The sequence below is a fragment of the Squalius cephalus genome, assembly GCF_949319135.1.
Source record: "Squalius cephalus genome assembly, chromosome: 11".
Taxonomy (NCBI): Eukaryota; Metazoa; Chordata; class Actinopteri; order Cypriniformes; family Leuciscidae; genus Squalius; species Squalius cephalus.
The window spans coordinates 2,094,216-2,105,766 of NC_137132.1; the positions used below are offsets into that span (position 1 = coordinate 2,094,216).

Below are 11,551 nucleotides of genomic sequence, written 5' to 3' on the forward strand. Positions count from 1 at the left end.
CAGCCAGGAGATGGTAAAATCAGACAGACGAGGGTAAAATCAGGCAGACGAGGGTAAAATCAGCCAGACGAGGGTAAAATCAAATAGATGAGGGGAAAAAAACAAATAGCCTAGAGGAGGGTAAAATCAGACAGACGAGGGTAAAATCAAATAGATGAGGGGAAAAAAACAAATTGAGGAGGGTAAAATCAGACAGACGAAAGTAAAATCAGGCAGACGAGGGGAAAATCAGCCAGGAGAGGGTAAAATTAGTCAAAATAGGGTAAATCAAATAGATGAGGAGAAAAAACTAATAGAGGAGGGGAAAATCAGTCAGACAAGGGTAATAATCAGCCAGAGGAATGAAAAATCAGGCAGACGAGGGTAAAATCAGCCAGAAATCTGCCAGACAAACATATAATCAGCCAGACGAGGGTAAAATCAGCCAGAAATCAGACAGACGAAGGTAAAATAGCCAGATAAGGGTAAAAATCAGCCAGAGGAATGAAAAATCAGGCAGACAAGGGTAAAATCAGCCAAACGAACGTAAAATCAGCCAGACAAACGTAAAATCAGCCAAATTAATGTAAAATCAGCCAGACGAACGTAAAATCAGCCAGACGAACGTGAAATCAGACAGACAAACGTAAAATCAGACAGACAGACAGACAGACGTAAAATCATCCAGACGAACGTAAAATCAGCCAAGAGAGGGTTAAATCAGGCAGACGAGGGTAAAATCAAATAGATGAGGGGAAAAAACAAATAGCCTAGAGGAGGGTAAAATCTGCCAGACAAACATAAAATCAGCCAGATGAGGGTAAATCATAGATGAGGTTAAAATCAGTGTAAATTTAAAGTAAACAGTCATAAGACAGTACATTCAAACAAAAGAGGGTAAAAATCACAAAGATGATGTGTGAAATCAGGGTAAATGAAAAAGAAACCAGTAGCCTAAATAAATACAGTCGGATGAGTGGTAATTTCAGGCACATGAGGTTTAAAAACAAGGTATATTAAAGAGAAGAGAATAAAAGAGTAAATAGACTGAGGAGAGGGGCACATTCAGACAGGTGAGGGTAAAATCTCACACATGATGAAGAGTAATAAAGTCAGGAGGAGATAAACTGTCAGATGGGCGTATAATCAGTAAAATAACAGATGAGGTGTAAATTCAGACAGACGGGGTAAAATCAGTGCATTATGGCTTATGAAGGGTAAACGCAGTCAGATCTTTCATATTATGGTAAATTCATTAGGACAGCGGGTAAACCCAGTTAAATATGACATCTGAATGTGAATTATATCGATGGGAGGCGGCGGTGTATCGATAGCCGCTGTTAGCTTTCAAACACACACACATACACACACATCGCTATTAAAGCCATAGGAAATAAAACAAACACACATGTAGTGATCGGAATGATTAAATAAGCTACAGCGGTTTAGATTTATGTTTGTAAATGCTTAATCGCAGCCGAAATGAAATAAACACTGAGCACTGAAGCGGGGCTAACAGGCCTGATGCTAAAGCTAATGCTAACGCCAGTCTGACTGAACACACACACTCACACACACACACACACACATAAACACTCGAACACACCGTGAAACAATAACACACCTGATTCTTCATTACACTCGGTAACACAGAGTTCATAAGGGGAAGCATCGCCAACACACACTACCAACTCAAACCCAGAGCTAACACACACACAGAGAGAGATTAATCACCCTGCACGAACACACACATATAACGTTACACACACTTACTGAGCAAAACGCGTGAGATGTGCGTGCAAACACTCCGGTGATAGAGAAACACACAAACGGGCCTGAAGATCACCGGAGCTGCTGTAACGTTACCGAACGACAGACCGAACCAGCGCGCGCTCACACACTCTCTCTCTCTCTCTCACACACACACTGGAGCTCGCTCTCTCGCTCTCTCTCTCTCTCTCTCTCTCTCTCTCTCTCTCTCTCTCTCTCTCTCTCTCTCTCTCTCTCTCTCTCACACACACACACACTGGAGCTCTCTCTCTCTCTCTCTCTCACACACACACTGGAGCTCGCTCTCTCTCTCTCTCTCTCTCTCTCTCTCTCTCTCTCTCACACACACACACACACTGGAGCTCTCTCTCTCACACACACACACACACACACACACACACTGGAGCTCACTCGCTCGCTCGCGCTCTCTCTCTCTCTCACACACACACTGGAGCTCTCTCTCTGTCTCTCTCTCACACACACACACACACACACACACACACACACACTGGAGCTCTCTCTCTCTCTCTGTCTCACACACACACACACACACACACTGGAGCTCTCTCTCACACTCACACTTTCACTCACTGTACACCACTTCCTTACTTGAGTGAAAGTACAGATGCTACTGGTCAAATATTACTCCATTACAAGTAAAAGTTGTAAAGACCGATTTTTACTTAAGCAAAAGTGCAGAAGTACTCGTTTTTAAAAGTACTTAACAAAAAGAAAAAAAAAGTCAATGCACTGTCTTATTGTCTTATTATTGTGTGTAATACTCACAGTACCGTATGCCTCTGAATCTGTGCCTGCCCTCATATCAATATCAGATGTGTTTCCAGAACACAGTTCCAGTGGGATTGAATGTGAGATTGAATAAATCACTCAATAACGTCCACATGGTTTCCGACACCCGAATGGCTGTTCCCTCAAATATTGCCCTATTTACAGTTTTTCAGCTTTAGTATGAATATGTTAGCCTTACTGTTATAGTGTGCTCCAAAACAATGCCAATATTCACATTTAGGAGACCAAACCCAACGCTGAAAATGAAAATCAGGTTGATGTCAGAATCCAACGCCGGATTGACGTTAATCTCCAGCGCTGGACAGACGTTCCAACCAAAATCCAACGTCAGGTTCAGACGTCAACCCGACTTTCATTTCCAACCAAAATCATCCCCTGACTGATGATACTACTTTCTACTCAAGGACCTTGACACAGATATAGTGGAGTAATTGTAAAAACAAGTAAATGTACTTTGTTACTGTCCACCTCTGGTTTGGGCTTGCCAAACATCAGGAGAATATCATTTGGCTTGTCAGCTTAGATTCATTGCAGAGTGGTTTAGAGAGGATCCTACATCTATCCGGCTTGATTTAGACGCCTCACAGTTACCGTTCCCTCTACAAAATCTGCTATTTATCATACGCTCTAAGATCATCAAGCCATTATGTGAGAAAACAATCACGTTTAATACGTGGAAAGCCTGGTCCATTATACGCAGGATTGAGATCAGGTCTGCCCTCTCCGATTCTGGTTTTAAAACTCATGGGAAATGCAGACTTAGGGATTTTATCTTTTGAAGACTTGGTTATAAAATATAAGCTACCCATGCAGATCCAATTTTTGCAGATTTCTCCAAATCAGGGATTATATTTTTAAAAGTATTACTCATGCCATTGAGAAGATTCTCTTAAATCCCCCGCTGAGTAAGCAGATCTTTTATATCGCCCTTTGCTTATATAAAGAGTTGAACACGCAAGACCTCTGAAGATTACAGGGAGGGAGGGAGGGAGGGAGGGAGGGAGGGAGGGGGGGGGGGGGTTACAATCGACCAGAAGAGGATTGGGATTGGGTCTGGATCGATGCACATCACACCAATCCTTAGAAGTAAGTTTGACCCAAGTAATTCTTCATCACGTCTTAAATGTAAGGTGGAAGTAGGAGACTATTCTCATTGCATTTGGAATTGGGACTGTTCTGTAATTAGGTCTTACTGGTCAAAAGTTGTTCAATATATGAGTCGAATGCTTGGATTAAAGCTCCCCTGTGTTTGATTTTAGATCTTCCAATTATTTGAGTTTGCTAGATGGTTATTTGACATCCTAGCTTTTGCTTCTTGGAAAAATATATATTGTTATCCTGAATCAGTGATAAACCCCCTTCCTTGAAAGGACGGCAAAAGATTATTACAGAACTTTATTATTATTTAGATTATTATTATTATATATCAACTGAAGATTTCCATCAGTCCTGGACTCCGTATCTTGATTGTATTGACGTCTCTTTAAGTAATATTTTGAGGTATGGTATATCATAATGCTCCTCTCTCTCTCTCTTTTCCCTCCTTTCTTTCTTCTTCTTTGTATTGTAATTGCCGGGCTTTGTTGTTTGGTTTTAATTTAGGTTGTAAATAGTTCAAATGTTGACAAAAAGATGCAAAAAGATAAATGTAATCATGTGCATCTGATCTGATATAACTGGAGTATAAGGGTATGAGAAGCATTATGTGAATGCCTGGCTAAAGAGATGCATCTTTAATCTAGGTTTAAACTGGGAGAGTGAGTCTGAGCCTTGAATATTATCGGGAAGACTATTCCAGATTTTAGTCGTGAATATGAAAACGCTTTCCCTCCTTTAGTGGACTTAATTATCCTAGGTATACCAGAAGCCCAGAGTTTTGAGAGCTGGATTGTAGGGCAATAGTGGATCGGTTAAATATGTCTATGTCTTAAGTTGTGTCCGGTCAATTGTGCTCCTTCCTGCAAAGAAATAGTCATAGCATAGAAACGGCACTCGTTAAAATTACAAATTACTTTTAGCTTCTGACCAAGGCTGTATCACAATACTAGTTTTACTTGATCTTAGTGTTGCGTTCGACACTATAGATCATAATCAAAATTACACTGGTGTTCAGGCACAGGCATTAAGGTGGTTTAGATCGTACCTATCAGACCGTTACCATTTTGTCTTTTTTTTTTATTATTGAACTTAAAAAAAAAGAAAAAAAAAAGAAAACAACAACAAAGTTAAAATAAATACACAAATCCTTGACAGCACTTCAGAGAATACACCACATACCAGTACATTATCTGCATTGTTCAAACATTAACATATATAAAATCTATTTATTTCAAGCAAACTTTCAGTTAGTTCCCACTTCTGTCGAAAAATGTCCGATTTCAACTGCAAGTCTGCTGTCATCTTCTCAAACATGTATATCTGTTTCAGTCTATGTGTCCATTCTGTCACAGTGAGTTCATGCACCTTCATCCAGTTCACAGTGATTATCTTCCTAGCTGCCATTAACAATACATGCAATACAAATAAGTGGGATTTACTGAACTGATCTGAGGGGAAACCATCAAGCAAAAAAAATTCTGGGTGCATTGGAATATCTCTTTCTAAAACTTTATTGATTTCCCCTTTAACCCCCTGCCAATACACTTGTATTTTGGGACATTCCCAGAATATATGCACCATTTTGTCTTTTTGAATGGGGGAAAATCTAAGATAATGTCAGTAAACTATGGAGTGCCTCAAGGCTCTGTGTTCGACCCTCTGCTGTTTTCAGTATATATGCTGCCACTTGGTAATATTATAAGAAAACATGGAATTAGTTTCCACTGTTATGCCAATAATACTCAGGGTCTTACAGGTCAGTTGCAATTCTTTGTAATCGATCCGGAACTTAATAACCGGTGTAGAGCTGATATAATTGGTGTTATATGATCATATCTCTAGCGGCTGCATTTTGGACTAATTGTAGCTTGTTTATTGAGGATGCAGGACAACCAGCTAGTAATGCATTACAGTAATCCAGTCTAGAGGTCATGAATGCATGAACTAACATTTCTGCTTCAGAAACAGAGAGAACGTTCCAGAGCTTAGCGATGTTTCTGAGGTGGAAGAAGGCTATTTCAGTAACATATGAAATATGATTTTCAAAAGACAAGTTGCTGTCTAATATAACTCCCAGGTCTTCAACTGTAGAGGATGAGGTTACAGCACATCCTTCAAAATGCACATTATATTCTAAGAGATTCGGTGTACAGGTTTTTGGTCTAACAAGTAATACCTCAGTCTTATATGAATTTAATAGAAGAAAATTACAGGTCATCCAATATTTTATATCTTTAACACACTTGGATAATTTAGAGATTTCATCTGGTTGTGATGAAATATATAACTGAGTATCCTTAGCATAACAGTGGAAACTAATTCCATGTTTTCTTATTACCAAGTGGCAGCATGTATACTGAAAACAGCAGAGGGCCGAACACAGAGCCTTGAGGCACTCCATCATTTACTGACATTATCTTAGATTATCCCCCATTTAAAAAGACGGTCTGATAGATACGATCTAAACCACCTTAATGCCTGTGCCTGAACACCAGTGTGATTTTGCAGTTGATCTAAGAGTGTGTCATGATCTATAGTGTCGAACACAGCTCTAAAATCAAGTAAAACTAGTATTGAGATGCAGTAGATTTGAAAAAAATACATTTAAATAACGTTTTTTTTCTGAACTAGATGCTTCTGAGTTAAATGTGCGTAACAAGTAAACATGTTGTATGCTGCATACATGCCATCTCTAACAACAGAGTTGAGTATCATGAAGTGCACTAGAGATTCTGATCAGTGCTGCCCTCTGCTGTAGAACTGCAGCGACTGTACGACTGAGAAACATCTAGCACACAACAATCATTTCAGCTCAACATTTTGTTGTTTGTAAAAAATCTGCAATAAATAACAATATATGTGAATCTCGTCTTAGCAATTCAGTTGCAAATAATCTGTCATTCTTCAAGACACCAGAAGACGGTGAGTTTGACGTCAAATCCCTCAGAAAGCGTCCTCAGCATCCTGTCACAAGAGCCCAAAAGAGGAACAGCAGAGCTGCAGGATGGTAAGACCGATCTCATCAATGCTTCTGCTAGATCTAACTTCATCAATAATGTGTTTGAGTTTTAAAAGTATCATGAGTTGCTGTAGAGTCACTTTATGATATATTATAATTTTGTTTGAAGAGGAAGCAACGAATTACAGCAGCAGAACAAAACAACACTTCCTGTCCTCAGTCTCTTACACAAGCAGTTGTAATGGCGTTAACCAAGCTAAAAGGGAACTTTCTAGCTTTGGCTAATGTTCTTGTTATGAACAATGTTTCTTAACGTTTAGAACATTCAAAAGTAACATAATGTGTGCAAAAAATGACTAGATGGAATGTTCCTTTAATGATCATATAAAAACTGGATGTTTGAAGCATTCAGAGAACATTCAGAAACAACATGGGAAAGTTAGCAAAATGTTATGTAGTAGTGATTTTAACCATTGGAGTTATGATGAATACATTGGTCGTGTTTCATCAGTCGAGTTCTCTGGTCGTGTGCGAGGTGGACGCCAGTCTGCAGGAGAAGCTCAAGAAGTTTCGCTTTCGCAAGGAGACGAGCAACGCAGCCATTCTGAGTGAGTCTCACAGGGAAAGTTTGTCTGTGTGGAAATAAATGCACCTCTTCTCACACCGAAGCTGTTTCACTGGGCTGGTATTTGCTAGACACTCATTTAATGCATGTTTTCTTTAGTGAAGATCGATATGGAGAAACAGCTGGTCATCCTGGAGGAAGAGTATGAGGTCAGTGTGTGTGTATGATGCTCTGAGGGTCATGAGGTTAAGGGTCGCTCTGTTAACCTCTCTATCTCTCTCTGTGTGTGGTCACTCTGTTAACCTCTCTCTCTGTGTGTGTGTGTGTGTGTGTGTTTCAGAATATCTCTCTGGATGAACTCAGAGAAGAACTTCCAGAGCGTCAGCCACGATATCCTTACCGGGATCTTTAGAGATATTATAGTTAACTAAATCCATACACTGCCCGGCCAAACAAAACAAGTCACTATTTGGATTTAAATTGGCAAATGCTTAAGAGTCTATGATTGGATCATTATTGCAGTGATTATTATGTTTCTAGCATGGTACATGTTTGGCAACAGTTCTTCTAACCCAATTAATGGAGTGTGTAGCTTTTCATTTCTTAAACAACCATGTAGGAAGACACATCATGGCCATATTCCAGGAAGCCAAGATTTATCAGGCTCAGATTGTAGGCTCATAACATCACAACATTTACTTTCATCAAGAGGTGCATCAATTTTTGGTCCAGATCTTGTATTAACAAGTCTCTGTAAGACTTTCAGTGAATTTAAGCTCTGGTGGAGCCGATTCATGTGTGAAAATGAGTCTTCATGCTCTTCCGAACCATTCTTTCACAGTTTGACCCTGATGAATCTTGACATTGTCATAAACAGTAAAACCTAAAACAAAAACTGATTGTGATAGTATCCAGCTAACAGGGAACTCGGTTCTCAGAACTTCGGCTAAAATTCTGGCAAAGCTCTTTCAAAGTCTATTTTAAAAAAGTAATGTTCAGAAACACAATTTCATAACTTATTGGGAGCGTTAGCAAAAGCTTGTTTATTAAGGATGCAGGACAACCAGCTAGTAATGCATTACAGTAATCCAGTCTAGAGGTCATGAATGCATGAACTAACTTTTCTGCCTCAGAAAAAGATGTTTCGTGTTCCAGAGCTTAGCGATGTTTCTGAGGTAGAAGAAGGCTGTTTGTGTAACATATGAAATATGATTTTCGAAATATAAGTCGCTGTCTAATATAACTCCCAGGTCTTTAACTGTAGAGGATGAGGTTACAGCACATCCTTCAAAATGCACATTATATTCTAAGAGATTCTGTCTACAGGTTTTTGGTCTAAGAAGTAATACCTCAGACTTATCTGAATTTAATAGAAGAAAATTACAGGTCATCCACACTGTAAAAATGATTTTGTGGTAAAGTAAATACTACTGAAAAAAAAAAGAAGTAATTTACATGAAAAAGTTAGTTCAGGCAAGAATTAAAAAACGAAGTAAATTCCATATCAGTACTTAATTCAAGCGAGTAGAAATGAAAGCGTAAATATCAACTCAATAAAATTAAGTAAAAATTACTCAACTTTTCTGATACTGGGGTTCCCATCATGCACTGGACCTTGAATAATTAATGAGGTTCATTTTTCACTGGTTTCCAGCTGTATTTACACTGTTTTATCATTGCTTTTGTTGTCAGGATTAGTAACTTGCCATTTTGTGACATTTCGAGTAAATTTTCTGCTCAAAATGACACATTCAAACACAAAAACGATCCATCAAATGTTACCGTCATTGTGTATTGTCTACCAAGTATTGAGGTCTTTGCATTCACATGAGGCTTAACATCTGACATGATGTAGTATAAATTACTTAGATAATCTAAGTAAAGCACATACTATAAATGACTGGTATAATTCAATATTATTGTTTGAGTGAAATGTAATGCAAAGGAAATTTCAACTAAATCGATATTAATCATCCTTTTACTAGCCAAGTTAAAATTACTTATTTTCTGTGTTACTTTCACTTAACTAGGTTAAGTAAAGTTTACTTAATTCCATATTCCAAGTAAATTTAACTTAAAGATTTCTAATTAAAGCTACTGATAAATATGTTTAGGTTTTTACTTGGCAAATCTGTGTAAATTTACTAGCATTTTCTGAGTGAAAAAAGTTGCCTAGCTTTTTTCAAGTAAATCCTACTCCAAATTGTTTTCAGTGCAATATTTAATTTATTTAGATAATTTAGAGATTTCATGTGATCATGAGGAAATATATAACTGAGTATCATTGGCATAACAGTGGAAACTAATTCCATGTTTTCTTATTACCAAGTGGCAGCATTTATACTGAAAACAGCAGAGGGCCGAACACAGAGCCTTGAGGCACTCCATCATTTACTGACATTATCTTAGATTTTTTCCCCGTTTAAATAGACAAAATGTTGATATAAAAAGTCTTGATGTGAAAATAACCCTGATGTGTCCAGTCTCTGTGTGCTTTCCTCAACTCAGTGCACGTATATTGTGTACAGTTATAAGCTGACGCACGGTGACGGGCGCGTGTCGTATCCGCTCTGCTTCATCTTCTCCAGTCCTGTGGGTGAGTAAAGATGTCTGTGCGGATAAACCAGCGGGAGACTATCAGGATAACAGTGCATGTGCTTCATATTTTGCCATTGGAGTTTCTGCTGAATCTTTAGCCTGTGTCTTACGGAGATGTAAACTCTCACAGGCTGTAAACCCGAGCAACAGATGATGTACGCGGGCAGCAAGAACAGACTGGTTCAGTCCGCAGAGCTCACGAAGGTAAACTGTTCATACTTAAAGGGATACTCCACTTTTTTTGGAAATAGGCTCATTTTACAACTCCCCCAGAGTTAAACAGTTGAGTTTTACCGTTTTCAAATCCATTCAGCCGATCTCCGGGTCTGGCGGTCCCACTTTTAGCATAGCTTAGCATAGATCATTGAATCGGACAGGACCATTAGCATCTCTCTCAAAAAAATGACCAAAGAGTTTCAATATTTTTCCTATTTAAAACTTGACTCTTCTGTAGTTACATCGTGTACTAAGACCGACGGAAAATGTAAAGTTGCGATTTTCTAGGCTGATATGGCTAGGAACTATACTCTCATTCCTGCGTAATAATCAAGAAACTTTACTGCCGTACCATGAGTCCAGCAGGCGTAATGATATGACGCAGCGCCTGAAAATAGGTCTAATAGGTTAGACAAACTTAGTCCCGGTCACGTTGTAAGTTACCGAGCTGGGGACTATTTTCAGGTGCTGCGTCATATCATTACGCCTGCTGCACTCATGGTACGGCAGCAAAGTTTCTTGATTATTACGCAGGAATGAGAGTATAGTTCCTAGCCATATCAGCCTAGAAAATTGCAACTTTACATTTTCCGTCGGTCTTAGTACACGATGTAACTACAGAAGAGTCAAGTTTTAAATAGGAAAAATATTGAAACTCTTTGGTCATTTTTTTGAGAGAGATGCTAATGGTCCTGTCCGATTCAATTCATTATGCTAAGCTATGCTAAAAGTGGGACCGCCAGACCCGGAGATCGGCTGAATGGATTCGAAAACGGTAAAACTCAACTGTTTAACTCTGGGGAGCCTATAAGCCTATTTCCAAAAAAAGTGGAGCATCCCTTTAATACATCTCATCAACAGCCTGCAGTTTCTCTGCATAAATCTCAGCTATGCAATAATTTCACTTCATTGAGCTCATCTTTTTGAAGTCGTTTTGTCATTAATTTAAGATGTTTGAATTGTAATCTGTTAAATACACAATTAATAAACGTAATCTCTAGCTCTTTCATCAGACTGTATGAGATGCATTTGAAAATGATTAAAAGAATTGACCCATCAGTTGAATTCTATATGAATGCATGTTATATTACTTAAAATTACAATTATTATTATTATTATGGATAAAAGTACACTTTTTTCTGATTGAATTGCTGTTGAAACCGATTCATAAAAGCAATAAATCTTTTCTGCCTGCAGATTTTTGAGGTTCGTAATCCGGACGACCTGACCGAAGAATGGCTGAAGCAGAAATTGTCATTTTTCCGCTAAATTGCAGCCAGAATCATGAAATCATGCAGATTTCAAAACTGATCTGTGTTCAGCTAGACGTTTTCTGTTTAAATATATATGTATCATCATAATTCTTGCTCATTTCATGTTCTCAAATGTCTTATGTAAGACATTGTGTCTGTAAGTCTGTGTGAACCATGTTCACAGTGGCCTAAAGCATTTTAATAAACATATAATTCATAACAATAAATCATGTTTGAAGTCTCACTGTGTTTGAATCAGCTCATTTTGGTGATCTTTAGTAGATGTATGAAGTAAAGTTCAGG

At 38.4% G+C, this 11,551-nt stretch overlaps 1 protein-coding gene across 1 annotated transcript; it reads left to right on the top strand.

Moving 5' to 3' along the window:
* Positions 1–6,417: 6,417 nt before the first annotated feature.
* gmfg (glia maturation factor, gamma) lies at positions 6,418–11,548 on the top strand. The gene is made up of 7 exons (XM_079886583.1): positions 6,418–6,664; positions 7,128–7,224; positions 7,341–7,390; positions 7,522–7,572; positions 9,696–9,777; positions 9,910–9,983; positions 11,193–11,548. Exons 1-7 carry the CDS (start codon positions 6,662–6,664, stop codon positions 11,262–11,264), a joined length of 429 nt encoding a protein of 142 aa, XP_079742709.1. The 5' UTR covers positions 6,418–6,661; the 3' UTR covers positions 11,265–11,548.
* Positions 11,549–11,551: the final 3 nt, after the last annotated feature.